This window comes from Urocampus carinirostris, chromosome 10 (assembly GCF_059441175.1).
Source record: "Urocampus carinirostris isolate Australia breed hairy pipefish chromosome 10, RoL_Ucar_1.0, whole genome shotgun sequence".
Taxonomy (NCBI): Eukaryota; Metazoa; Chordata; class Actinopteri; order Syngnathiformes; family Syngnathidae; genus Urocampus; species Urocampus carinirostris.
Genome location: NC_142358.1, coordinates 9,803,468 through 9,830,283, shown reverse-complemented (window position 1 = coordinate 9,830,283; position 26,816 = coordinate 9,803,468). Strand labels below are relative to the sequence as shown.

The 26,816-nt window shown below is 41.9% G+C and overlaps 1 protein-coding gene and 2 long non-coding RNA genes across 10 annotated transcripts in view; 2 read left to right on the top strand and 1 right to left on the bottom strand.

Annotated features, from left to right (window-relative positions):
- The window catches only part of gria4a (glutamate receptor, ionotropic, AMPA 4a), a 235,788-nt gene that overhangs the window by 164,776 nt on the left and 44,196 nt on the right, over window positions 1-26,816 (top strand). For all 8 annotated transcript variants that reach the window (XR_015851482.1, XM_088345237.1, XM_088345238.1 and 5 more), the window contains exon 14: window positions 17,602-17,800. Coding sequence is in view for 7 of the 8 variants with exons in the window: in XM_088345237.1 (XP_088201363.1) it covers window positions 17,602-17,800 (199 nt within the window). In the remaining variant the exon portion in view is untranslated. The remainder of the gene's footprint in view (window positions 1-17,601; window positions 17,801-26,816) is intronic.
- Window positions 1,805-3,345, top strand: LOC148357670 (uncharacterized). Its single transcript, XR_015851515.1, has 2 exons — window positions 1,805-2,042; window positions 2,786-3,345. It is a non-coding gene; the product is annotated as an uncharacterized LOC148357670 (long non-coding RNA).
- On the bottom strand, window positions 3,336-4,506 carry LOC148357669 (uncharacterized). Its single transcript, XR_015851514.1, has 2 exons — window positions 4,127-4,506; window positions 3,336-3,708 (listed from the first exon to the last, which is right to left on the bottom strand). It is a non-coding gene; the product is annotated as an uncharacterized LOC148357669 (long non-coding RNA).

Sequence of the window (26,816 nt, the reverse complement as noted above, 5' to 3'; positions counted from 1 at the left end):
AGCGTTTAGGGGTTATTCAAGTTTGTTTATCTGGCTATTTGGCTGACATTCCTTGTGTTGCGCCTTATAGTCTGGTGCGCCTTAAAAATTTATGAAAAAATACTATTTTGGGGGGGGTGCCTTATAATCCGATGCGCCTCACAGTCCAGATTAGAAATGTAGATTTACATCGATATATTACATCAGATAGATTAGATTTAGACAAGGAAAGTTGCCTTGGATTCAGCTGCATGAAGTGGTCGGGGGTCAGGAGCTGCAGTTCCCAATTTGGGCAGGAGTTTAAGCTTTCCAATGATATGTGGCATGACATATTTCAGTGACTGCTGACATCGTACAGACAAGTATTTGTTAATCAACAGCCGGCGGAACATTAAGGGGTTAAACAAGCATTTGTAATCCTTTTGTCTCCTTTCCGCTAGCCTTCCTCACAAACACTCTCTTCACAAGCAAAGCTGTTATGAGTAATATTTGATTGTGCGAGATGTGTCATGAGGGAAGTGTTGTAAAGCATTCATTACTTTGTGTATTTAAGTGTCTGCCAGAAAGTGCACAAGCGTGAGTGGAATTGTCACACATTCCCATTACGTTCCATTATTATGAGTTTGTCAAACTTATGTATTCCTTGGTCTGGGTCTTGTTAGATTATTAAGATGAGTCAATGCATATGTTGTCACTACTTCATGAGTGTTGCAGCTATATTAGTTTTATTATTTACTCATGGCATCATTACTTTGATCATTACATTCTTCATTCACAATAATTTTTGGAGTATAAGTTGCAGTTTTTTTCATTGCTTGGCCCGGGGAGCAACTTATGTGAAACACGTTGTTATGTCATTGAGTTTAACATTTTTATTAACAAAACCTGAACCATGTTTCCATAGTGCAGTGGTTAGCACATTCGCCGAACACGCAGGAGGTCCCTGGTTCGGGACTGGGCGGAAACATATAAAGGCCTGGGGAGAGATGGGCTCTCTAAGGCTGTACTTGCCCAAGACACACCACAGGTAATGGTGCCCCTACGACCCTAGTGGTTAAGGGATCCAACAATACAACCAACAGTATATCACTTCTCATGTTAATTTCACATTAAAGCTCAAGATTTTGCACATCTGGTTAGCTGCTCCTCTTGCACTCTTTGCACTACTGTATAATATTATACATAGCTATGATTATTTAGTATATTATTAGTACTTCAATACTCCAACTCAATACAATATTTTATTAATATCTGTACATTCAAGGAAACTGTGCGGGTCAGATGTATCGACATTTCGTTCTGTATATACAGGCCTGTGTTGATCATTTCAACCCTGACAGCGACCTAGAAGAAGCTTTTAGTCTTCTTCCTGAATTGGGGGAGTTCTTGACCAGTAAAAGTGACAGCGAGGATGAATATTTCATTAGATCCAGTGATTTGGAGTAAAGCTGATAGTTTGGTAAGCATTTTTTTTTTATGCCAGAGTTTGTCTGAAAAACTAATATGTTACGTCGTTCCTGATGTATATGAACGTGTCTATCGTGTAATGTTAGTTCACCGTGTTCTCCATTTTATTTCTATTTCAAATGGTCTTTCAAGATCAAATGAATGTTTTTGATTTTGGATTTAAATAAATTTCCCCCTGAAATGTGACTTATACTCATAGTGTGACTGTTACATGTCTTTTTCCCTCTTGATTACCGTAAATTCCGGACTATAAACTGCTACTTTTTTCCCAAATGTTCAGCCCTGCAGCTTATTCAGTGAAGCGGCCAATTTATGTAATTTTTCTAACAGCCACCAGCAGCACTCGAGTCTTAGGCTGAGTCCCATTCTTCGCACTTTCACTCGCTATGTGCCCTAGTCACTCGGTTTGCGCGTTCACGTGAAAATGGGGTGTGTCCCGATACTCTCAAGTCCGAGGCAGAAGTGACCTCAAACCATCTCGTAACCACTTCAAGACCGAGGGGGCTCCCTACCTCACTTGGCGGCGAAGTGACTACCCAGAAGTCTTTGCGAATTCTCAATATCAACAAACATGCCCGGAAAGGAACCGCACAAATGTAAGTAGTTTTCCACAACCACGCATGTATTTGGAACAAAATGTATTGAGATATCTTAGTTAGACGTAAATGCAATAGAAAATAGTATTTTCGCGTTAAAACACGAACATTGCAAAATCGCTACTTTACGAAGTGCACTAATCTACCAAGGGAGCTGGCAAAAAAAATCTTCACGCTACAAACTGTAAAGTAGGATAACTGTGCAGAAAATCACGGTTCAGCCCATCCCTGTTTTTATCTTAAACGAGTCGTGCTTATACATCTACATGGAGCATAGTCAGAATACCGTTCTGGACATAAGCCCTTGTTTACTGCACACAATTTCGGGTGTCGTGTTTTATTTACAATATGATTCTTTCATGTGAGATCAGAATGCATTAGTTTTCATCATGCATTATGAGTAATGTCTCCGAATTTCACGTGGAAATACAGTTGAAACAAATTACTATCACACAGTCCACTGCCTTCTCTGTAAACACATATTAAGTAAACTAATTACCTTCTCAAAATGTTGTCCAAATGTGGAGACAATTCTAAAGCATATGTGATGCTGGCCAATAGAAGGCTCTTACAGCCATAAGAATAACATGTCATTTTTTTGTATCTATTCACTATCAAATAATTATCCAGAACACATCCTATCATTTCCTGTCTCATATCAACTTGTTGAGCATCCTATACACAGTTGTTTTGTACAATACATCAGCATTAAGTAATTCTTGTTTTTTCCACCCAACCTAAAGGCCACTGTAGAACGTCCCGTGGAAGAGCTGGTCACCATCACAGCTACCACGCCATCCACACCACCGGGCACGTCGTTGGCACCTTCTAATCCGGCGCCAAACCCCAAATCACCCAGAAAAAAAAGGAAGCACGATACACTCCTTGACTTTTTGAAAGCGGAGTCTGCCGGAGCGAGGAATAGGCTCGAAGAAACTGTGGCCAAAACTGAGCGGTTCCCGTCCTTTTTGGGAAGCTCGTGGACAAATTTCCAGAACAGTGACATCTCTGCAATGTTTCCCTTTGTTTTATAAAAGGAATTTTTTTTATTTTTATTAAGAACTCAATGAAGTTCCAGTTTGTGTTTCCAGCTTTATGGAAGTATTGGTATATTTTTGTTAAAATTTGTGACACATTATTTATTTACTATTATGTATTTTGGCCCAATGTGAGTTTGTTTTTCTGAAAGTAAACTATTATTTAAGCTGGAGTGATTTGTATTTGTTTTCTGTCCAACAGTCACATAGTTCACACACAGTATCTCACATCATTATGAAATAAACCACCAAGGTGTTACTCAAAATGAAGATGTTTATTGAATAGTAATGCAGAAAAGCACATAATGCAAATGTGGGTCTGACTTCCAGAGCCTAAAATATGGCTTTTGGGCAATTTATTCCATATTAACTGTGGACAATTATTTGTACGGTGGACCAGGGAACCCTGAAGACCCGTGACACCACACGGTAGGACAGAGCGTGGACCAGCCAGTACACGTAGATCAGGACCTCCAGCCATGGCCCTGTTCCCTCTTTAGCAGCTCCTGCAGGGCCCACATAACCTTGCTCAACCTTAAGTCCTGAATGAGTTCTGACTCCACATCCAACCATAAGCACAGGATGGGAACATTCCTGTCCAACCTGTCCACGCTTATGGGACAGCCACTCTGGAACACAATAGATAACAAACAATTTAGACATAAATGTGGGCATAGAAAAGAAAAAGACCGCTTTAACTGTGATGTAAGCATCATGAAAAAATGTTGAAATGACCTTTTTATATTCAATGACAACTCTTTTGAATTAAATTCCTTATGAACTAAGGTTTTTGGGTCGTACAGGGAAGTTTGGTGACGATATTATGTCAGCTAAAGGGTCAGGTGGACTGTTCTTGTGTTTGTTTACGTTTCGTCATGTCACAGATTCAAGACCCCTACTATATGTCATAAAATGGCATTAAGATACTAATAAGTAGATTGCCATTTATGTCTACACAAACATAGGGTATTATGTGAACGTGCATTGTATGTTAACTTCTACAGTATTTGACCGAACGGGTCAATTTTTTTTAATGAGTGTACGTACCTTGTAAAGATGAATCAGCACTACATAGCGCCGAAGCTGTCTTCAGTATAGCACATTTCTCCTCCGTTGATTGGAGACACGGAAAAGATGATGAGCTTTCAGGCAATCGGTAATAACACAGCTGTAGCGGGCATTTTTAACGTTGCACGAACTCTCCAACTGACACACCACAGGTTGAGACTCGAGTTGTTTACATGTGACGTAGACCAATACGTCACTGAGGTCTACAGCCAATTAATATTACCGCCATCGCCTGGACAGGGGTGGAACCTTGCAAGTCTTGTCCAAACCATCTCCACTTTGCACTCCACCGGCGGAGGGCACTCCTCTATCGAGGGACCTCACTGGAGGGTCCTCAGGGCCGAGTGAGAGAAATGGGATTGGGCCTTAGTTTATGTTCAAATTGTCCGTATGACAGAGGACAGAGGTTTGTTCCGATTATGAGGAAGACTCCCTTGATGGCGATCGTTATGAGGAGAAAGATGAGGACGGTTTACCGTGAATTTTGCAATTGTGGTATGGCTTTTTTAAACAGCTATGCTTTGTGTGTTGCGAGTGTGTTAGGAGTAGCGTAGTGGTACCTTTCACAGGCACGGTTAGTTATGTTATTATTATTAAAGCTTTGAAAACTCTCTCGGTGTACCGTCTTTCTTTGTAAATATGTGTAACCATGTATAATATGTATTTGCAACTGTATATTTTTGTAATGTATTTATTTTAGAGACTTTTTGTGATATGTTTTCTATGAGCGAATCAAAAAGAAGGGGCGGAGCAAACGCGGGCTGACGGGAAGTGGGGTAAAGCTGAGTTAAATCTCTTTGTTGTTGCAGCGGACAATAGTGGATATATATTTTTCCCTCCCTTAACTTTGGAATTATACATTTATTTTGTTGGATTACTTTCAACGGGACCTGGACTTTAAAGGTTTGCATTAAATTCTAACTACCGGTATCATTTTCTGTTCAGGTTGCCGATTGTGATGGATGGATTGTGTACTATATTTGCAGTTACAATCGCGGCACCTAAAGTCAGGTTTGGGATAAACTTGTGACTGTGTTACATGTTTAAATGTTGGTGCATGCGTCTTATATACAGATGCGGCTTGTGTAAGGACAAAACCAATAACGTCCGCAAAATGTGGTGCGTGCGGCTTATAATCAGGTGCGCTCTGTAGTCCAGATTTTACGGTATGCATTTCTTTGGCTGGTATGATAGTCCGGAAAATACACCTTATGCTTTTCCACATATTTGAAGGAAGTAGTCACTTCTTGTGTTCTCTGGATGTTTCAATGTATTTCATTCAATAATTTCCCAGCAATGTTTCAAAGTGGTGTTCTGGTTGCTTTGAAATGTCTGGCCTTGAGTCTGCCAAACTCTTATCAGAACACGTGTGAGATCCAATTAAATCAGGTCTGAACAAAGATTTGTCGGGAAGATGTCCCTCACTTGTTTTTGCCTGGAAAATCTTGTGTCTGTTAAGTTTCTTGTTTGTAAATCCACGCCCCTTCCTATGAAAAACAGTGGTCAGCCTTTTCTCAAGGCTTGTTTGAGGGGTGACTTTATCCTGATCACAGGAAATAAAATTTGGCAACTCCAGAGTTACCAAGATGTCTTTAAGTTTCAGTTTTTCTGAATGTTTAGTAACATCTGACCTTCCAACGAGTCGAACGCCATACGTCATGGCTGCCCACTCGTCTTCGTTGTTGCTAAGAGACAGGGGCAGAGAATAATTTTTGAAAATATTTTATGGCTTATTGACCTCGGGTTGTAGCTAATAAGCGGCTGTCGATTCTCACTGCCAGGGCTCTTAAAAACCTGTGAATATATAATCAAAGTGGTAATATAAAGCAAGCATGCGAAATGTAACATTGTTTTCTTGTTTGTGTTCTGATTTATTTTGAACTAGACTCAGAGTTGCCTGTGAAATACAGTATGTGCAGTGAGCATTGCCTTTGGAGGGCCAATACTAACGTTTTGTCAGGAGTAGTGAAACCAATACTGTGTAACATAAACCCTTACAACTAAGAATTATCAGCAAAGAATTGTAACCTTTTATCTTAAGTGTGTCTTGTTTAGTAATACCCTACTAAATCGAATCTATCTAATCCATATAATTTAAACCCCCTGTGTTTGGATTTGTATGTGACTCATACTCTCCGAAACGGATAAACAGATTTTTGTGAAAATGTACACGGTCGTACTATAGACCCCCGCAAGTGTCTTTTCACCAATGCATACCCCAATCATTACCAACAAAATCAATAAACATCTGCGTTCGTGTAGTCTGCTTATGTTGGGTCGCTAACACCCCCAAGCAGCCAAATTGAGTACTGCAGCTTTCGACCGGTGACCACTGAACGCATCGAAATCAACCCTCTATCGACCCTGCAACACTGCTTGTTAATTATATTAGTGGGCTTTTTTAGAAATAGTTCCAAGTCTTACGCGCTTCTTTAGGGTGGTTTTGGCCCTGGAGAAGAAACCGTCTCTGAGTTCTTTACTCCTTTTTTAAGAAACCTGAAGCTTCTACCAAAGGGCTAAGGGTCAAAGAGGTAGTGGCCGGGGTGAGAAGAGTCCTTAATGATATTGTTGACTCTGTTGCAGTATTGCAAGCCGGCAAAGTTCTCCGGAATGGTTTTTTCTGTCTGCTGCCTTACTCCCATCTTACCACCCTGGTTTAATGTTAAAGTTTGTGTCGAGGTCCAAATGAATGTGTCTTTGATTGTTATTTTTGTTTTGTTCATGGGGTGCTGCAGGTTATTTTTAGGTGGGCAATGGTTGAAACACTTTTGGGTCAATTATTTAATAATCATGTCATCTCTGAACAAAAAGTATCTGTATCGGATTGGTAAAAATCAATACCAAAGCGCCAAGTATCGGCCAATCCTAAGAGCGGTGTCTCTACAGCATCCAAAAATAAGCTGGTTTGCTGGGAACCTTTTTCCAGGTTTTTACCATCTGCCATGATGATGCCAGGTTTTTTCTTTACCGTAATTTTTTTAAAGAGTAGAGATCAGCATATTTGACATAATTGTTGGGTGCAGTACTGTAAAACAATTATTGGTTACAGTTATGAGTTACATCCTCTGAAAGGTAATTGCGTCCACCCAGATTATTGACACCCCAAAGTAGCGTGTTACTGTCAAACTCACTATCTAGTTACAAATTAGCATTTATTCTTGCATAGAAACTAACCCCCTTAAACTGCTTTACATTAAGAAATAAATAGGAGAAAATGTGTTTTCCAACTTGCGGAAGAAGTTAACCTTTCATATGTATTTACTTGTGCAATCTTGAGAGATTGCAAGCAAACACTACCCGGAAAACTCCATATCAATTTTGTCTGTGGGCTTCAAACCACTCAATGATTTTTAGGCACTGCCTAAGACATTTTCTTTTTTTTCTCCAGGATGGGTGTATTGCAAAAATAATTTCTACAAATACAATCACCAAAATTCTGCACAATTTTACTTTAAATTATGTGCTCACGTTTTCTGCATTGATTTCCTTGTTCATGCATAAGCCCCAACAGCTCACACTCTACTATTCGCTACTGGTGACACACTACTAGATATGCGCATTCAAACTAAACCCATTATTTCAGTATTTTATTTTATGGTTGTAAATATGGCTTGGATGTGAGTATATACGATAGAGAGAATATCTCCATGAGGAAAAATTCAGCGACCTCATACTATATGTGAATTCTGTTGTATTTTGCATGTAAATATAAACATACCCTTTCCTTTTGAAAGTGGTGTCTAATTCAAAAGTATTCTACTTGCTGACGCCCTCCTCTGGCTAAAGTCATTTCTGACTCTTTTTGGGAGATTGATTCAGAGGAGGGGATTCTCAGCACCCTCGCTCAACCCAACTGAGGTGTTGGGAGTCATTAGGTGACCAAACCCCCCAATTCCAACCCCCAATGCTGAACGCCAAGCAGGGAGGCAACGGGTACCAATGTTTAAGTCTTAGGTATGACCCGGCCGAGGCTTGAACCACAACCTCCCAGTCTCGGGGCGGGCGCCATACCAATAACACATATTTAATAGAGAAAATATTTAATTTTAAACTTCTTAAGGACAACTAAAGCTACGCACCCCACTTACAGGAGTTAGGGTTGCATGTTACATTGGGACGGCAGTAGCTCAGGAGGTAGAGCGATCGTTTTAGGATTGAGGGATCCCAGTTCGAATCCCGGCTTGTCCGTGTTACATGCCGAAGTGTCCTTGGGTAAGACACTGAAACCCCAATACCCCCAATAAGCAGGTTAGCGCCTTACATGGCTGCTCAGATCACGGCCGCTATTGGGAAATGTGAAGCACAATGTAAAGCGCTTTGGGAAGTCATTGACTTGAAAAGCGCTATATAAATGCAGATCGTTTCATTCATTTCATTTCAAGCAAAAGTGGAACATTTAGCAAATGTTGAGGATGACGTAATTTTCTATGGTAAATGGTAAACGCTTTGCATTTATATAGTGCTTTACAAGTCACTGAAGACCTCCCAAAGCAATTTACAATGGGTTTAACACTTACCCATGATCTGCTTTAATATCTAGCGGAGTAATGCACCACATTGTAACAACAGTTAACTGCACTATTTTATTAATAACGCATTAGTGTACTCCAGCAGCCAAAGTAATTGCATTCCAGGAATTCGCTAGTCCCAACAATAGTTGACATTTACCATGCCATTGGGACTCATGTAAAACCAAACAAGAAAGCAAGATTTTCATAGCCCAAATGCAAATATCTTAGCTCATCCTTATTCAATAAAACACTTTGTTCTTGCTCAACTATATCCTGACCTACGCTTGCATATTTTCTAATACGGTGCTTTTCTTTCTTGTAACCTTCACACGGATCTTTGGGGAAACAATATCTGACACATGCTGTTTGAATATATCTGTGTGTTTGTGCGCATGAGCACGTTGTGTATTGAGTTGCCGTGATTGGTATGCGGCTTGCGTCCCTCGCTCCCTGCTGCTGCAGTCATCTCTGCAGTCTGGGTATTACGTCCTCTTCTATTCAGGTCTTTTACTCTCACTCCACAATCTGCACCTTCTATATTTATCCACCTTACGGGAAAGATCTCCCTTCTCCAATTTTACATTCCATCGCGTCCAATATTCTCCATAAGATTTCCTTATCTACCTCGGATGGATCTTTTCAAGGCTGCTCATGCTTATCTGTTGTCTGATCCTCAACCTAATTAATTATTTTTTTTGTGACAAGAAGTGTGCGGTGGCACACACACACACACACACACACACACACACGCCTGTGTCTTTTAGTGAAGGGAATTCCGGCTCTTTTTTGAGAGGCTTCTCTTTCGGCTTGACTTACTAAAAGAGTCTTTATTCTGCCAAAACATTATACCCTGTCGAGACGTCCTATCGTAGGCTGACCTGACAGTAAAATCATTTTCTTTTCTATCAAGATAAACCAGCAACACTGAAACTCAGAATTATTGCAAACAAAGTTTTACTGATAATATAAAACGAGGGTTGCCGTCAATACATGCACAGCGTGATTACAATTGTCAACAAACACCATGCTTAAAAGCTATGTCAAACGGAAGAGTTTTTTGAAGGAGTGAAAGAGTCAAATTAGGCTAAATCAAATCAAAACTCGTGAGTATTTATCACATTCAACTGATCATATTATCACTTTCAAAGGTACATATGATAGGTAGGACAAAAACTTGCACATCACCCGGAAGCATGTGCACGCGCACTGGGCATTCGTAGGAAATCTTCCAGCATCAAAACAGCTTTTCTGATCATTTTTTAATGGGTTTTATCAATATATTACTACTGATGATTTAATGTTAAGCACAAAATTATTTACTAATTTTAAAGATATTTATATAATGCAATCTCCCCTATAACTGATGGGAATTCCAGCTCTTTTTCGAGAACCATCTCTTTCAGCTCGGCTCACTAAACCGAGTTGGCCCTTTTGGCTCCCAAATGGCTCTTTCAATTTATTGTTGTTGCTTTATTTCATATATTTCCAAAAAGTAACACAATGTTAAGCACAAAATTATTTATTCATTTTAAAAATATATATATTGTACAATCTCCAAAATTAGTGACAGGAATTCCAGCTCTTGTTCGAGAACCGGCCCTTTCAGCTTGGCTCACTAAAAAGAGCAGGCTCTATTGCCTCCCAAAAAGATCTTTCTTTATTATTTGTTGCTTTGATCCAGTCAATTATTTTCTGACATGCCCTCCCAAGTAGAAGAAAAACAAATGCAATCCATTAAAGCGATCACGCCAACAGTTAAACTTGAAGAGAACAAGCTTCACAAGGAAATATATTTTTGGGTTGATTTATTATTGAAAGGTCAGAAAACGCCAAACCGAGCAAGCCTTTCTCAAGCGGGGAAAAGGAAGTGTCCGCCACATTCAGCCTAAAGGTAAGACCTTAAGCCTGAGCCCAAGCCTGAGCTCAAGCCCGAGCCCAACCCCGAACCTGAGTCAGACCCGACTTTTGGCCAGGGTCGGGCATAAAATGTCAATCATTACATTTAAGTTGAGGCGAGCTTCTCTTTCGCCGACTTTTTTTAAAATGATTATTCACCCGTAGATGTTCTTCGTTGTCTCTTTTTATACAGTCTTATTTAACTTAGATTTTGTTACAAAAGACAGGCTTTGTGTGTTTCACTTCATGTCTAACCCTTCCACCTCTAGCGCAGTCTGTGTTGCTGGCTTTCACGACCGGAACAAGGACACAGAAAACCGAGCGCGCTGCAAGAGTCGGCCTAAATAACCTCTTCTCCACCCGGGTCCTTACAAATAAAATAGGACTGTTCACTTCCAAGAGCCACTAATTCACACTGGAGCTGAAGGCTTCGGTGTGAAAGGCACGGCCCGCCACATACTTTAAAGAGTCGGCAAATAGAGCCGTTACGTTCGTGAATGACACATCACTTATGTCTTTTTGTTTGGGTGTGGAGCGTTGAGTGTCAGCTAACATGAAAGCATTAACACACAATGGCCCGCATTGTCAGAGCGACCTTGAAAAGACGTTCACGCCGCCCACCTGTCATCTGTAAGTCCCGCAACGTGCAGGGTGTTAATGTTGCTGATTGGCAAGGTCACAATGCGAAATTGTACTGCAAAAAGCGATGATGGGTAGTATGGCGGGACCGCCATTGTTTGCATAGAAGGCGAGAAAAGCGATGCTGATGAGGAGGACGGCAGCGAAGGAGTGCAGCAGAGTGAAGTAAAGTGATCAGAAGAAAACATCCCGAGGGAATTGGATGTCTTTGTCAATAAACATCTGAAATTACAGCTCCAGTCTTTGCCTGCTGCTATCTGCAAGTACATATTCGCTTCACAGTGTGAATGTACGTGCGTGCGCGCACATGCATGCGTAATGTATTGAGTAAGTGGCCCTAGGTGGCCTGAATACTTAATGATTGCAACAGATACATCTAATGGAATGACTAACCAACTACAGTAGTGCACTTGTGCTGACAAACTCAAATTGGTCTCAAGGTCACCAGTTAAAATCCTCTGCCCGGACTTTATTTCAATGCACTTTGGTAATAACAGTAATTCCACGATTCCTGCCTGGTTGAATTCCCGCAATAGTCAAAACGTGCAAAGTAGAATATTTCATTTATGCGTTAACTTCTGTACTGTCAACTTACAATATTTAAAATAATGTTGTCATTTGATTACACAACTGTATGGATTAAGGACACGATCCACTTTACTTTGCCCCCATCATGTACCGTCAAACCCCTACTTACGACCATTCGACTTATGTAAAACGGTAGATACGAACATTTTTTTTCGGGATGTCGAAAAACATCCGGACATCGCTGTAAGTTAGATTTTGTATTGGTTGCACCTTTTTCCGAGTAGGGGAAAGTATTGTAGTGATTCTATCCGCCGCGTGGCGCTGTGAGAGGTCACCCAGCTTCCACCCCGAAAAAGAAAACCGGCTTCTACTTCCTGGTTCGTGTGTAAACATAACAACGTGTACTGTATCGCTAGCACGCTAAGAACTTTGACGTTTTTTGTTGTTTAATATCTCGTGCATCCATTCAATATGGTCGGTGTAAAGTGTAAAGAAAAGGTGAGCCGTTTCTTTCAAAACAAAAGCGGAATAATAAAGCTTGATGCGGATAAGAAAATGGTCGGAACGCTTTTTTTCTGCCACTTTTTAATACGGAGGAGGTCCTATTGAAGCGCATCTCCAAAAGTAAGTTACACTCAACTTTATTTATCTTTATAGAGCATATTATTATTTGAAATTTTTATTATTTAGTAGAAAACAATACAGGTTACTTATACAAGCCTTAAACATACTTGTATAAACCTTAAACATAAAAATATAGCACTGAAGCAACTTACGAACAAATTCAACTTACGCACAATCTAGTTTGTAAGTAGGGCACCATCTGTAACTTCTTATACATTCCTGTTCTGTCCTACAGAAAACATATACTATTCCGTTATCAAACATTTTTGAAGAAGCGCCAGGAAGCAACAAGGGAGCGCAAAACAGCCGTTTGAGGTACCAGAGCAAGTTTAGCATGTCGAGAAGTGGTCATAGAAAGCCTATTCCTCTGCCTTTTGGTGCTTTTGTCTGTCCACAGAGTTTTGTTGACAAGATTGCTTTTAGGGATGCAATCAAACAACTGGGAAGCACCTAATAATCCAGACCATAGGTCAAACTCACGGCCCGCAGGCCACACCCGGCCTGGTGTATAGTTATATCCGTTATATCAAATAGTTTTATCTACATCTGCTATAATGGCCTGGCAGATAACTCTCAAACTACAGGTCCCATAATGCAGCTCTTTAGATGCCTTGCTGCTGCAAGTTTCCTTGGAAAAATTCCCTCATCAATCGAGTTAGCTGTAGCCTGACGAGCACAGCCACTTTTAACTTTTAACTCCCCTTCCACTTTTATCTAATGACAAACAGCACGTTAGCCATTTGGAAAAACAAGACCAGGAGGTGCATTAACCGCGAGTCTTTAGTGTCACTTCTATCTATGAAGATGTAACGGAAGGCCAAATGGAGAAGAGCGGGGTGATGATTCTGTTGCGGTGGATTACCTGGATGGTAAACTTCAAATGGCCAAGAGAAAAGTTGATTCTGAAAACTGAACCTGTCTAAACTGTTGTTTACTGACAGTGCCGGTGTAACTATGTGCTAATATGCCTGTAATTAAGGAACACAATGTAGAACTACGAGACAAACCAGCAGGATAAGAAGAAAAACCTATACACAGAGCAGAAGATACAGAAGAGTTAAATGTGAATGTGAATGTTTTTCACCAAACAAAATCCTAAAAGTGAAAAGCAGAAATTTAAATTTATGTTTCCATAGTTTTTTCATAATTTCAATTTGTATATTATCAGGGTTGGTTTGGATTACTTTCACTTGATTACGTTCAATTACTTTTGGATTACTCCAATACCAAATATGCTAATAAAAGACAAACGAAACTAAATATGAATAAAATTATGACTCACAACACGTGGTAAGCTTTCTCTCCTGGCTTTGATCTCTTTTGAACATATAATGCGACAAAAACAATGAAAATACATCCAAACAGCTTGCCAACATAATTTTTGCCATTCCATGTATTCCGTTACTCCCCAAGCCTGCACAAAATTTAGTAATTTTACTAAATTTTACTAAGTATTTTGAGTTATTATTTTTTTTAAATTGGTTTATTCTGGAATAATATTCCTTTCTTTTTTTTAATTTAAATTTATGTTGTGAAAAATTGTAGTTAATTCAATAAATAATTATTATAATTAAGAGAAAAAAAAAGGAAAAGAGAAAGGAAGAGAAAGTGAAAGATAAGGTAGATTGCTGGTTAGCAGTATTTTGAGGAGTTGCTAAATGTGGAGGATGGGAGAGAAGTGAGTGTCGAGGCAATCCATGGTATGGAGAGAATGCTCGTTATGGGTGATTTAAATGTGAAGCCTGTGGAAACATGGGAGGTGCAAGAGGCAGTGAAAGAAATGAAAGGTGGGAAGGCACCTGGGTTGGATGGTTGTACTGCTGAATGCCTGAAAAAAGGTGGCACAGTTATGATTGACTGGTTAGTACGCTTGTTGAATGTATGCTTTTACATGCCCGTTCTACTATTTTTAGAAATCAGATAAGTATGCTTGACCGGATTGTATTTTTTCTGATGCTTTGGTTTGCAATACAAAGATCGGACAGTCTGCAATGCGTATGTAAATTAATTCATTTTTAAACATAAAAAAAATAACCAATATTAAAATCACCTCTGCCAAAAGCAAGAGTATCATGTGGCTTTTTTGTGCTTTTGTCACGATTGCCCATTGCCCTCACCTGTGGCCGCTCGTTTGGCGCCAGCTGCTGCTTGTTGCCCAATTGGCTCCCCTCCTATTTAAACTCAGCGCTCTCATTCACTCCTTGTCAGTCCGTCAACAAACCTCTGTACTTGCAAGACGTGTATTTTGACTTGGTATCCTGCTTGTGCATCCAGTATCCGGTATCAATCCCGTCTGTCCCGTCCTGTCCGGTATAGTGCTCGTGTATCCGGTATCGATCCCGTCTGTCCCTTACTGTCCGGTAATTGCTCGTGTATCCAGTATCCGGTATCGATCCCATTTGTCCTGTCCTGACCGGTATCCTGCTTGTGTATCCAGTATCCAGTATCGATCCCGTCTGTCCCATCCTGTCTGGTATCTTGCTTGTGTAACCTGTATCCGGTATTGATTCTGTCTTTCCCGTTCTGTCCGGTATCTTGCTGTTCTATCCAGTATCCGGTATCGATCCCATATGTCCCTTCTGTCCGGTATCTTGCTCCAGTATCCGGTGTCGAACCCGTCTGTCCCGTCCTGTCCGGTATTTTTGCTTGTGTATCCAGTATCAGGTATTGATCCCGTCTGTTCCATCCGGTTTTGATCTCGTCTGCCTCTGGTTTCCTGATTTCCCGCGCCTGACTCCTCAGTCTCACTTCTTCCGCCCAGCGATCGCCAAATCACTGGCGTTTGTGTTCACGCGCATGACTGCCCCATTTTCATAAAATTAAGCTTGTAAGAAAACAATACGCGTCTGGGTCCACCGTCTCTTCGGGTTCTGACAGCTTTGCTTTGTCCCATTTTGTAGAACATTCTTATTTCTTCAGAACACACACATGTTGAGCTATTAAGAAGAACCTTGTATCAGTGTCAGCTGTAAAATAATATTGACAAAGACAAACTTGATAACATTATGTAGCCCAGTATGCAATGCTTCCATTTCAACCATTTGACTCTGCAGTGTGTAGCCTGCAAATAGCGCCGCATTACACCAAAAGAAACACTCACTCAAAAAGTGTCAAACGTTAGAAAAAAAAGTAAGAAAAGAAAAAACAAAAAGAAACAGTGTGTCATTTATCTTTTCATGCACCGATTGGGAAGGTAATCTGTTGGCTATCATAAATGATACATGACCTGCCGTGGAATAAGTTGTCTGATGCATACCAACAGGCACATTGGCGCCGTCAGATAAATATGTTAAAACTGTTGTCACATGCAGAATCAAGGACTTTGCATAGTTAGCAACACAGGCTTGCAACACAAAAACACGCTATTCTCCTTCACAGCCTTATCTGAAAGGAGCACGCTCCATCAACCTGTAAGAGGTAAGCATCATCTCCAGATTGGTGCAAGGCCAAACACCATTTAGTAACCATCTCTTTTTTCTCGTTCTCCACCTCTCTGGCTAAGCACAAAGACAGGTCAAGGCCAATGCATTCCTCACTAGTCAAGCCATTTATCTATTTTCTTTAAAGACGATTTTTCGGCCAGGTTCCAAGCTGTAGACATATTTTAAGCATTCAGATGGTCAGTTGTGATCATCCATTTCCGGTTTGACCCCAAGAACCGTCCCTTCCTTGGTATTGAAACGTTTTTTTTGCGTTTGGAGTAAGGGTGGCGGATCGATCCAAATATCAATCTAATCGATACTAGGTACCCACTTGTATTGAATCGATACTATTGTGCTGGTATTGATACTTCGCTACTTCTCTAACAGGTTCTTCAAAGGGCTGCTCCTCTGTGCAGAAAACACATGCCCCTCTCTCTATTGCCAAGGGCCCTGTGCTGCTCTTCTATTATATACCCAAGTAAATGACTGACAGGCACAATTTTAGCCCCTCTCTCTACCTGGCCACTATTTGACCACTTCTGGCAACAGGAAACTGTAAGACAGCAGATCAACCCCGTCCCAGAAGCTAAAAATGACCGAGGTAAACAAGAATCCCAGCAGGGTGTTGGCTTTTAAAGTTTTTCGCTGCTGTGCCAAAAACCCACATGAAGAAAAGCTCAATCTATAGCGGACCTGGGCACTCCGGTCTTCAAGGGATGTTTCTCTTCTTACTTACTTACTTAATTGTATCAAATTATCAGCTTGCAAGCAGGCAGGCAGGTGCTTGTTAACCATGTTTTTTTAATCACCTGTATTGGAGCAGAGATGCCTCCCTGTTCCTGAACAGAAGATTTTATCCGTTGACACTATGGCAGCAGAGCTGAAAGGGCCTTTTTCTTGGAGCAAAAAGACAAAGGCTTGGAATAAGAGCCAAATGACACTTTTTTTTACTATTGTATTTATTTTCAAAATACTGTACATTGGAATATCTTTTAATTGTCTTTTTGACATTGTCAATTATTGGTCAATTGCGCAATAATCATGACATTTCAAAGCAGAACGAATCTTTATCAAATCAGTATTGATCGATACTGCCCTGCCTTTGGTTCCCTTTCGTTCGATACTAACATTTCAGATATTGCCCGCCTCTATTATCTTTTAGGCAGATGACTGCAATGTCATATTTTTTCCGTTATTGATTCAATAACTATCGACCCGATAATACTCGCCGATCCTTAGAAAGTAGTCTAAACGTCTGAATAAGTAATGAAATCAGTAGTGCAAGTTTCTTTGTCTGGTCCTCCCATCATCTAAAAAGCACAGATAATATTGTAAGATATTATGGGTTGCAAGGTTTGCTGAGCTGTTCCCAGCTCACTATTCCCAGGCCTTTGTAAACTGAAAGAACTTGTGTTTTGTTCAGCATTGATGCCTCCCTCTAACTCCCCTTCCGTGGCAAAAAAAAAATCATGCAAACAAAGAGACAATTGCCACTTACGTTGATGCGCTTGCGCTCAATTGTGTGATGGAGTTAACAAAGAGGAAGAGAAATAAGGAGAGTGAGAAGGTTCCAAAAAGGCTGAGATAAAAATTGCTTGCACAATGTGTTCTTGTCCGTACTGAACTGGTTTGGAAGATAAATAAGGTGAACTTGGCAATAATGTTGTAATTAAGTTTTTCTGTTTTTCTCCTGTTCTCATTTCTATCCTATTGACCTTCACACTTTGATGGTCCATCATGATCAACCATCTCAAATCCCCTTTCTGATCTCCTGCTTCATCTTTTCCCTTCCTACCCATTTTCTGTTTGCCCGCTTCCTCTGTCTTCTCCCCAGGTCTCTTTCTGGACGTATTGTGGGAGGTGTTTGGTGGTTCTTTACCCTGATCATCATATCGTCTTACACAGCCAACCTCGCCGCCTTCCTGACTGTGGAAAGGATGGTTTCGCCCATTGAGAGTGCAGAAGACTTGGCCAAACAGACAGAGATAGCATATGGGACACTGGACTCAGGTTCTACGAAAGAATTCTTTAGGGTATGAGTGTTACGCTCTCTTTGTTTGTGTTTGTTGTTTTAGCAGCAGCTTAACTCCTATTAGGAAAAGTGCAAAGTCAAATTAGCATCCAAGGTTCACTTTATTCTGAAATAAAGTAAAACTGAAACATGAAATGAAAATACAGTACTGCAAGTCTGACCACACCGCAAACACCACAAATGATTGACAGAAACCATGATGCAATTACTGATTTCTGTAAAAGAATATATGTGGAAACGTGCAGACAACGGGGTCGAAGGCACAACAGCAGAAGCAGATGGCTGTTGATGGTGAGGCTGCCATGTCTCAATCAAGATGTTAAATGTTGAACAAATATGGCCCAAATGTGACATCACTTCTGGTCTGAGAGTCTCGATCGTAATAGAATATGGAAAAATAACTAAACTAAACTAAACTTCAAATTAGTTTTTCCTGGGGGCAGAACAACAATTTTGAAGATGTTAAATATCTACAAAATGGAATTTGGCATGCTGTTTAGTACATTTAAATTAAATTCAGATTTTGATTCATTTTCAAATGTTTAGGTCAACGCCCAAACAAAAGCAAACCAAAAACTAACCTTTTTGATTAACCCTCATTGCATACAACTACAAATTTTGTACATTTTCTGGGGTTTTTTATATTTTCAAAGAGAGAGCATTGAAAAGTAAACACTTGGGATCTCAAATTTACCCTGGGTTGTGAAAATATGTAGATGTTTGAACATTGTGCTTTGATTTATGTTTTTGCATTTGGGAGCCGACCCCATACTTTATTTAAATGTGCTATGCTTATTATTTGGACATATAGCAGCCATTATAATTCAAAAATTTTAATGCATCATAAACCTAGAGTATTTGAATGCATTTCCTATGATTTTGGTATTTGTTAAAGCCCAAATAATAATTTTACTGCAAATTACTGACAGCAGGATTGCATTCTGACTGCAGCCCCATGCACTTTATGGTAATTGCTGGTATTGCTTACACATGAATTGTTAGACTTGTTTCCACGGAACATTTTGAGTGGTTGGAAAAAAAAAATTTCATAAATGGCTGTCACACTTCAAAAATGTACACTGACCTGCATTGTGTCACAAACCACACAATGCCACAAGTGTTAAAAGAATAATTATTAATTTGAAAATATTAAAATATTGCAGAACGCAATGGCTACATTTTAGAAAGCTAGATTTAGGCTTCACAGCGTCTGACACAAAGCCGAGCCCAAGAATTCAGCTGTGGCTGTAGGCAAGACGATGACAAATGAGCGTATAAACTGATTTATTCCACTTTGGATGTGTGGCAAAGTATAAATCAATGGTCATTTACAGAAGTTTGGGGGATGGAAAAAAAAGCTGTGTAGAATGGCAATGGAGTGTTCTGAGCCTGAAGCTAAATTTTCACTCACATGTTCACGGTATTGTTTGCTTTTCTTCTGTTCATGGACACATTTCTACAGCCTAATTTATGCGTTATATCATAGGGAGAACTACAAGAACATTGCATAAGTGCTACTTTTTCTATTCTCATACTGGAACCTCTAATAGAGTGCAATAGAAAGTAACTGTGATGACTGAATTCACAGAGAGAATAAAGGATAATGATTCTGAAAACACCAGGAGAAAATCATCCTGAGACAGAAAGCACACGACTAAACCCTTGTAATAAGCAGCGTAGTGTGCCTTCATATTCACATAAAATACATAACTACCGTATTTTCCGCACTATAAGGCGCACCTAAAAGTCTAAATTTTTTTTCAAAAGCTGACCATGCGCCTTATAACACAGTGCGCCTTATATATGGCTCAATATTAAATTCGCAAGGTCTCGCAACTACGAGAAACAGCCACCGACTCCATTTTTCGCGCTGTGCATACTGGGAAATATTAAACAACGATTCTCTTTCATACGTGCATTTGTATAAAAAAAATGGCTCCTGTTAAGAGACACACGTACAACGCCGAGTTTAAACTCAAGGCGATCAGTCACGCAGCACAACACGGCAATAGAGCGGCAGCGAGAGAGTTAAACATAAATTAATCGATGGTACGGAAGTGGAGAAAGGATTAAGATAAGCTCCGCCAAGTAAGGAAAACTCAACAAAGTTTCCGTGGCAATAAAGCAAGATGGCCAGAGTTAGAGGAGACACTTGAACAGTGGGTTGTTCAACAAAGAGCGGCAAGCAGAAGTGTCAGTACGATAACTATACGTATGAAGGCAACAGCGCTGGCACAGGAACTCAATATTAAAGAATTCAGGAGTGGTCCTACTTGGTGCTTTCGTTTTATGAAAAGATGCAATCTATCCATCCGTACTCGAACTACTGTTTCACAGCAACTGCCAGCTGACTTCGTTTGTTAACAATAAAGTTTGACCTTTTTGAATGTTTTGTTGACATTCCCTTTAGCGTGGCAACATCTAGAGGTTGCATAACGTAACTACATTCTCTACTGTAGTCAAGTCAAGTCACATTTATTTACCGTAAATAGCCCTTAATCACAAAAATGTCTCGAAGGACTGCACAGGATTACAATTACAAAATTGCACAATTACCTGATCTTAAACCAGCATGCACTTATAGCGCCTTATAATGGAGTGCGTCTTATGTATGGCAAAAGTTTTAAAATATATAATTCATTGAAGGTGCGCCTTATAACACGGTGCGCCATATAGTGCGGAAAATACGGTACAAATCTGGAAGCATTATCAGTTTCATATGATATAAAATACAGATACACCAAATGCATTTCCTCATAAAAAACATCAAAAACGTGTTTTTGCTCAATATGAGTTATAATTGTCCGTGTTAGTTGCAACCAGTAGCAGACGCGTCAGAATGACCATTACTTGACCTTAAACAATTTCTGGGCCTGGCAACTACTGAGTGTAGCTTCTTGCTAATGCTACCGCCAGTGGTTCTCAAATAGTGGGGCTGGTCCCCCATGGGGGGGCGCAAGGCTCTGTCAAGAGTGTCTTTTACTTTGGGGAACTTTTTTTTTTACTGCAATAGCACCTCCACTACACTAAGGAGCAGTGACACTCTCATTGGCAGTGTTTTGTTTACATTTAACGTCTACGCCATGCAAATAGCATTGAGGATGAAGTGTAGATACGAAGTGGAGCAGACCCTCAAGTGACCCCATGGGAAAATAATCAATTCAGATAAGGAGACAGACTTCTTGGAGGGAGCGCAAAATAATTTCTTCTTCCAATGGGAGGACGTGACAGAAAATTGAGAAGCACTAAGTCAGCACCGCTCACCGCATAAATATTAGCAGCAACCGCTTCTGTTGCATGTGGTGCATGGCATTAACTGAAGAAAAAATGTCATCCACAACAGATGGGTATCCTTTCCATTTTTACTGACATTCTTCCATTTCTTGGTCTCTTGAAATCAAAAACTACATTTTGGTACCAATTTTCGTTACATGTTGTTCCTGGCACTAAATATTAATATTTTTAAATATATTTCAACATAGTTAATGTTTATTTTCCATGATTTTTCCCTATTTTATTATTATAGCTCAAACTATAAAGACGGACTGGTTAAGGCAATGTGTTTTATAAGAGCTTATCCCATTCTCTTCTAAGAATATTTTTAATAAAATTGGATAAGTAACAAAACCGCATGAATTGAAAACAAGTTAACGAGGAGACATGGAATAAAAAAATAAAGAAACGACAACAACAAATTATATTTAATGAGGAGAAATAATTATACTTGTGTTTTTTAATTATTTGGGTCCTCGTAATGACTGAAGCCAGGACATTCTAGCCACACTTGGTGTCATCACAGAAAAGTCAAACCAACCAGTGCCAGGACAGCACGCTCAATCAAAGCATACTAGTTGTTGCTTTTACGACGAGAAATTATAGAAAATTGTGTTTTACAAAGGAACACATTCCTGGAACACAGCTACTTTTCTCGGTAATGACTACAGCAAAGTGTTAATAGTTGAATATTGTAACTCATTGTTACAATATGTTGCGTTATTCCGCTACTTACGAAAATCAAATCGTTAATGACAACATCCACTTCTTGCTAACTGTGATTCATTCGCACATGATGCAACAATACATCTAACAGGTTTATATACGCCTTCAAAGTACACTTGATCTCAGTTACGGTGGAATCCACCCATTATCTGCACTGCTTATCCTCAGTAGTGCTGGAGCTCATCTCAGCTGTCCTCAGCCAGGGGACATCCTCAACTGGTTGCCAGTCAGTCACAGGGCACACAGAGACAGACAACTCACTCGCTCATTCACACCTAGGGACAATTTGGACCAGCCAATTTATCTGACATGCATGTTTTTGGGAATGTGGGAGGAAATTGGATTGCCCGGAGGTAACCCACGCAGGCACAGGGAAAACATGCAAACTCCACACGAGAAGGCTGCAGCAGCTGGAATTGAACCCTGAACCTCTGCACCGTGGGGCTGCGTGCTTCTCACCCAGCTGCCGTCCCACCCTTGCAGTAGAATATGAGGACACTACAATTCATTGTCATGGAGATACTATACTAAACCTATAGACTCGATTCCAAGCCATATTTACAACTATAAAGCAAAATACTGAAATAGGGGATCCGTTTATATGAGCATATTCTGTTGTGTGTCACCAGTAGCACACAGGTCAGCTAGTGAAGGGGTGTGGCTCATATGAATTTACGATTAAAAGAGTGCTAAATTTTCTACTTTGTATTTGTAAAAGAAAAATTGCAATACACCATGCATGGAAAAAAAACAAAATGGTTTGGACAGTACACCGAAATAGAGAAGGAAATCTTGGAATGGTTTGAAGCCCAGAGACAAAATGGCTATGAAGGATCTTGGTTAAGTGTTTGCTTGCAAGTTCTCAGGATTGTACAAGTCAGCCAAAGAAATATAAAGGCTTTACTGCTTCCCCTGGTTGCTCTACATGTTTTCTTTCTTCTTTTATTACGTGGCCATTCTAAAGCAGTTCTAGGGGGTAGGCTACAATGCGAGTATACATATACACAGTAATTCGTCACTAAAAGGTTACCCACAGAGTAGCACGCTTCTTTTGCATGTCCGTAATCTGGGGGGAAACCGAAATACTTATTTAAAGGAGTAACTAGTAATTGAAACAAATTTCAGTTACTAGTAACGAGCCCTACACTGTTGGTGGGTTATCTTGTGACTAGATTAGGTTAAAGTGTCACAATCACCCGGATCGGGAACACCTGTGTTCAGGATTTGGCGCCAACAGCCAGGACAGCTGATTGGCGCACCCTGTACATTTAAATCCCCAGCTTCTGGTAACACTTTGTTCGATTGTACTATGCGATCTGCTCAGAAAGCCCGTACCTCCGGCTTTTTGCCTGCCTTCTGTTTTTCTACCTGATCTCCGTTGCCGACCCGTTTCCGAATTTGCCTACGACCTGCCCTGCCCGCCTGACTCCTGATCTCTCTTCCGAACACAACGACGCCCTTCTTCTCCAGCCCCAACCAACAACACGACGACTACGCCGGTCCACGACCATTCCCGCCAAGCCTTCACCCGCCTGTCAAGTCTCGACAATCCGTCAAACATTGATCGAAGATTCACGTCTTGTCATTCCCTCCTTCCAATAAAAACCAAGAAACGAGTGCAAGTGATCTCAGTTTTCCTTTCGTCCCGCCTGACAGAACAATCAAACCACATCATGAGATCAGCGCACGTTTCTCCGAAGGAAGAACCAAGCAACTCAGAGCCTCCTTCCGCTCTACAACGGCTACAATGGACCGAGAGCGCCGTACAAAAATCTGCAAGTGACGTCGCCACACTACTACGACAAGTCCAACAGCAACAAGGTCTTTTGCAACAGCAACAACAACTCTTGCTACAAAACCAACACCAAGTGGCGAGTCTGTCAGAGCAACTGTCAAACTTACTGACGTCACCATTTCCGCATTCTGTCAACCCGTCTCCGAGCACACGAACACCCTTGCTGATTATCCCATTACCTACCTCGCATGTCTCCAAAGAGGCAGAACCGCGTGTGGGCGCACCCGAAAAATTTTGCGGCGACCCTAGCCAAGTTCGTGCCTTCCTCGTAAACTGTCGACTCATTTTTGATCTCCAACCCCGAAATTTTCGATCCGAAGGAACCAAGGTAGCGTTTGTCATAAACCACATGACTGGGAGAGCCCGGCTTTGGGGAACCGCTGAGTTTGAACGGGGTTCGGTGGCATGTTCCTCGTTTGCACTATTCTCCCAGGAGATCTTGAAAGTATTTGATACTGGGTCTGCCTCGTCTGACGCATCACGCTCCCTGCTCAACATTCGCCAAGAAAAACGTTCGGTCGCCGATTACTCCATTGACTTCAGAACACTCGCTAGCCAGAGTAATTGGAATGAGGAAGCGTTAGTGGACGCTTATCTCCACAGTTTGGCCGATTACTTGAAGGACGAATTGGTGTCCCATACTCGGCCTTCTACCCTCGACGAAGCCATTGCACTGACGGCGCGAATCGACCGTCGGGTCCAAGCACGGCGACAGGAGAGGGGAAGAACCAAACGACTCCCGACGAATTCGCCCAAAGAGCCAAGTGGGTTCCAAACGCCCCGATCCCCGATGACAGTTACTCACGAAGCCATGGAGATTAATCGGGCAGCGCTATCGGCCGAAGAGCGCCGGCGGTGGGTTTCTGAGGGACTTTGTCTTTATAGCGGCGGCAAGGGGCATCGAATCTCAACGTGTCTGTTAAAAGGGGGGGCTCGTCGGACAATGGAAGCGTCCGATTGAGTTCTGCCCTTGTCCCGTCCTCCGAAACCTCTCGACCTTCCCTCGAGGTGCATCTCTTGATTGCTGGTTCCCCACAAAGACTTTCCGCGCTAGTGGATTCCGGGGCCAAAGCTAACATTTTGGACCTCTCCCTTGTCCACAAACTCAAGATCCCATTGAATTCCCTCGCTACTCCTATCACCGCCCGAGCACTAGATGGCCGTCTTCTGGGCACAGTTACCCATGTTACCGAACCAAGGGAGATGAGACTTTCTGGCAATCATAGAGAGCAAATTCGGTTCCACCTGCTCCCATCCCCCAGCCAGCCACTCGTTTTGGGCCATCCTTGGCTGGTACGGCACAACCCTCACTTTGATTGGCGTTCGGGGACCGTCATGGAATGGGGCGTCGAGTGCCATCAAACCTGTCTACGTTCTGCATATCACCCCGACCGACCCGTGGCTTCTAAGTCTCCTCCTGACGTGTCCAAGGTCCCTGCCTGCTATCACCACCTACGGGAAGTTTTTAGCAAAGCCAAGGCCACTTCCCTTCCTCCACATCGCTCCTATGACTGTGCTATCGACCTTCTGCCTGGCTCTTCTCCCCCGCGGGGTCGTCTCTATTCCCTTTCTGCACCCGAAAGACAGTCCATGGAGGAATACATCTCGGAGGCCTTGGCAGCCGGAATAATTCGGCCATCCTCTTCCCCGGCTGGAGCTGTTTTTTTCTTTGTTGGCAAGAAAGATGGTTCCTTACGACCGTGCATTGACTACTGGGGCCTTAATGACATAACAGTTAAGAATCGCTACCCTTTACCACTGCTCGCCTCCGCCTTTGAACTGCTGCAAGGGGCGACGGTGTTCACTAAACTGGACCTCAGAAAAGCTTATCATCTGGTCCGTATCCGGGAGGGAGATGAATGGAAAACGGCCTTTAACACTCCCACAGGGCACTACGAATATTTAGTCATGCCTTTTGGTCTAACGAACGCCCCCGCCATCTTCCAGTCCCTTATCAACGACGTGCTGCGTGATGTGCTCAACAAGTTTGTGTTTGTCTACTTGAATGACATTCTGATTTTCTCTAAATCCCTGGAGGACCACACGCAGCACGTCCAACTTGTCCTTCGACGACTCCTGGAGAACTCCCTCTTCGTTAAGGCTGAGAAGTGTGAGTTCCACGCCCAAACCGTGTCATTCCTGGGGTATATCATCGCGGAGGGGAGATTACAGATGGATCCTGCAAAGGTGTCGGCAGTCACCTCCTAGCCTGTTCCCACGGATCGCAAGAAGCTCCAGCAGTTTTTGGGTTTCGCCAATTTTTACCGACGATTTATTTGGAACTATAGCATGATAGCGGGTCCCCTAACGGCTCTCACTAGTCCCAAGGAAACATTCAGATGGTCTCCTGCGGCCGACAAAGCATTCTCCATCCTCAAGGCTCGATTTTCGACAGCTGCCATCCTCCAAGTACCTGACCGGGGCGTCAGCTAGTCGTTGAAGTGGATGCCTCGGACGTAGGAGTTGGGGCTGTTCTCTCTCAAAGGTCGACCAAGGACCAAAAGATGCACCCCTGTGCATTCTTTTCACGTCGCTTATCCCCTGCCGAACGCAAGTATGACATGGGGGATCGTGAGCTGCTAGCAATAAAATTGGTCCTTGAGGAATGGCGCCACTGGCTGTAAGGGGTGCCAGTTCTGTTCCTAGTTTGGACTGACCACAAGAATCTTGAATACATCCGTTCTGCTAAACGTTTGAACCCGAGACAATCCCGCTGGTCACTCTTCTTCACCCGTTTCAACTTCACCCTTTCCTACCGCTCCGGGTCCCGCAATGTCAAGCCAGATGCCCTCTCTCGCCAGTTTCAAAAGGAGGACAATCATTCCCAGGGTATGACAGCCATCCTTCCTGAGTCCCGGTTACTGGCCACTCTCACCTGGGACATCGAGGATCGCGTCAAAGAGGCCCTCCAAGACCAAGCAGGCCCCAGTACTTGTCCAGAGGGGCGGCTATTTGTCCCGGAAGCCCTACGTTCAGAGGTCCTTCAATGGGGGCACGACTCTCGCCTCTCCTTTCACCCGAGTGCTACCCGCACCAGCAACTTCCTGGCCCGACGTTTCTGGTGGCCCTCATTGGCAAAGGACTTTCAGGAGTACGTCGGGGCTTGCAAAACCTGTGCCCGGCAGAAGGCTTCGAATCGACCCCCTGCTGGATTGCTTCAACCATTACCAGTCCCCAGCCGTCCTTGGTCCCACATCTCCCTGGACTTCATTACTGGGCTGCC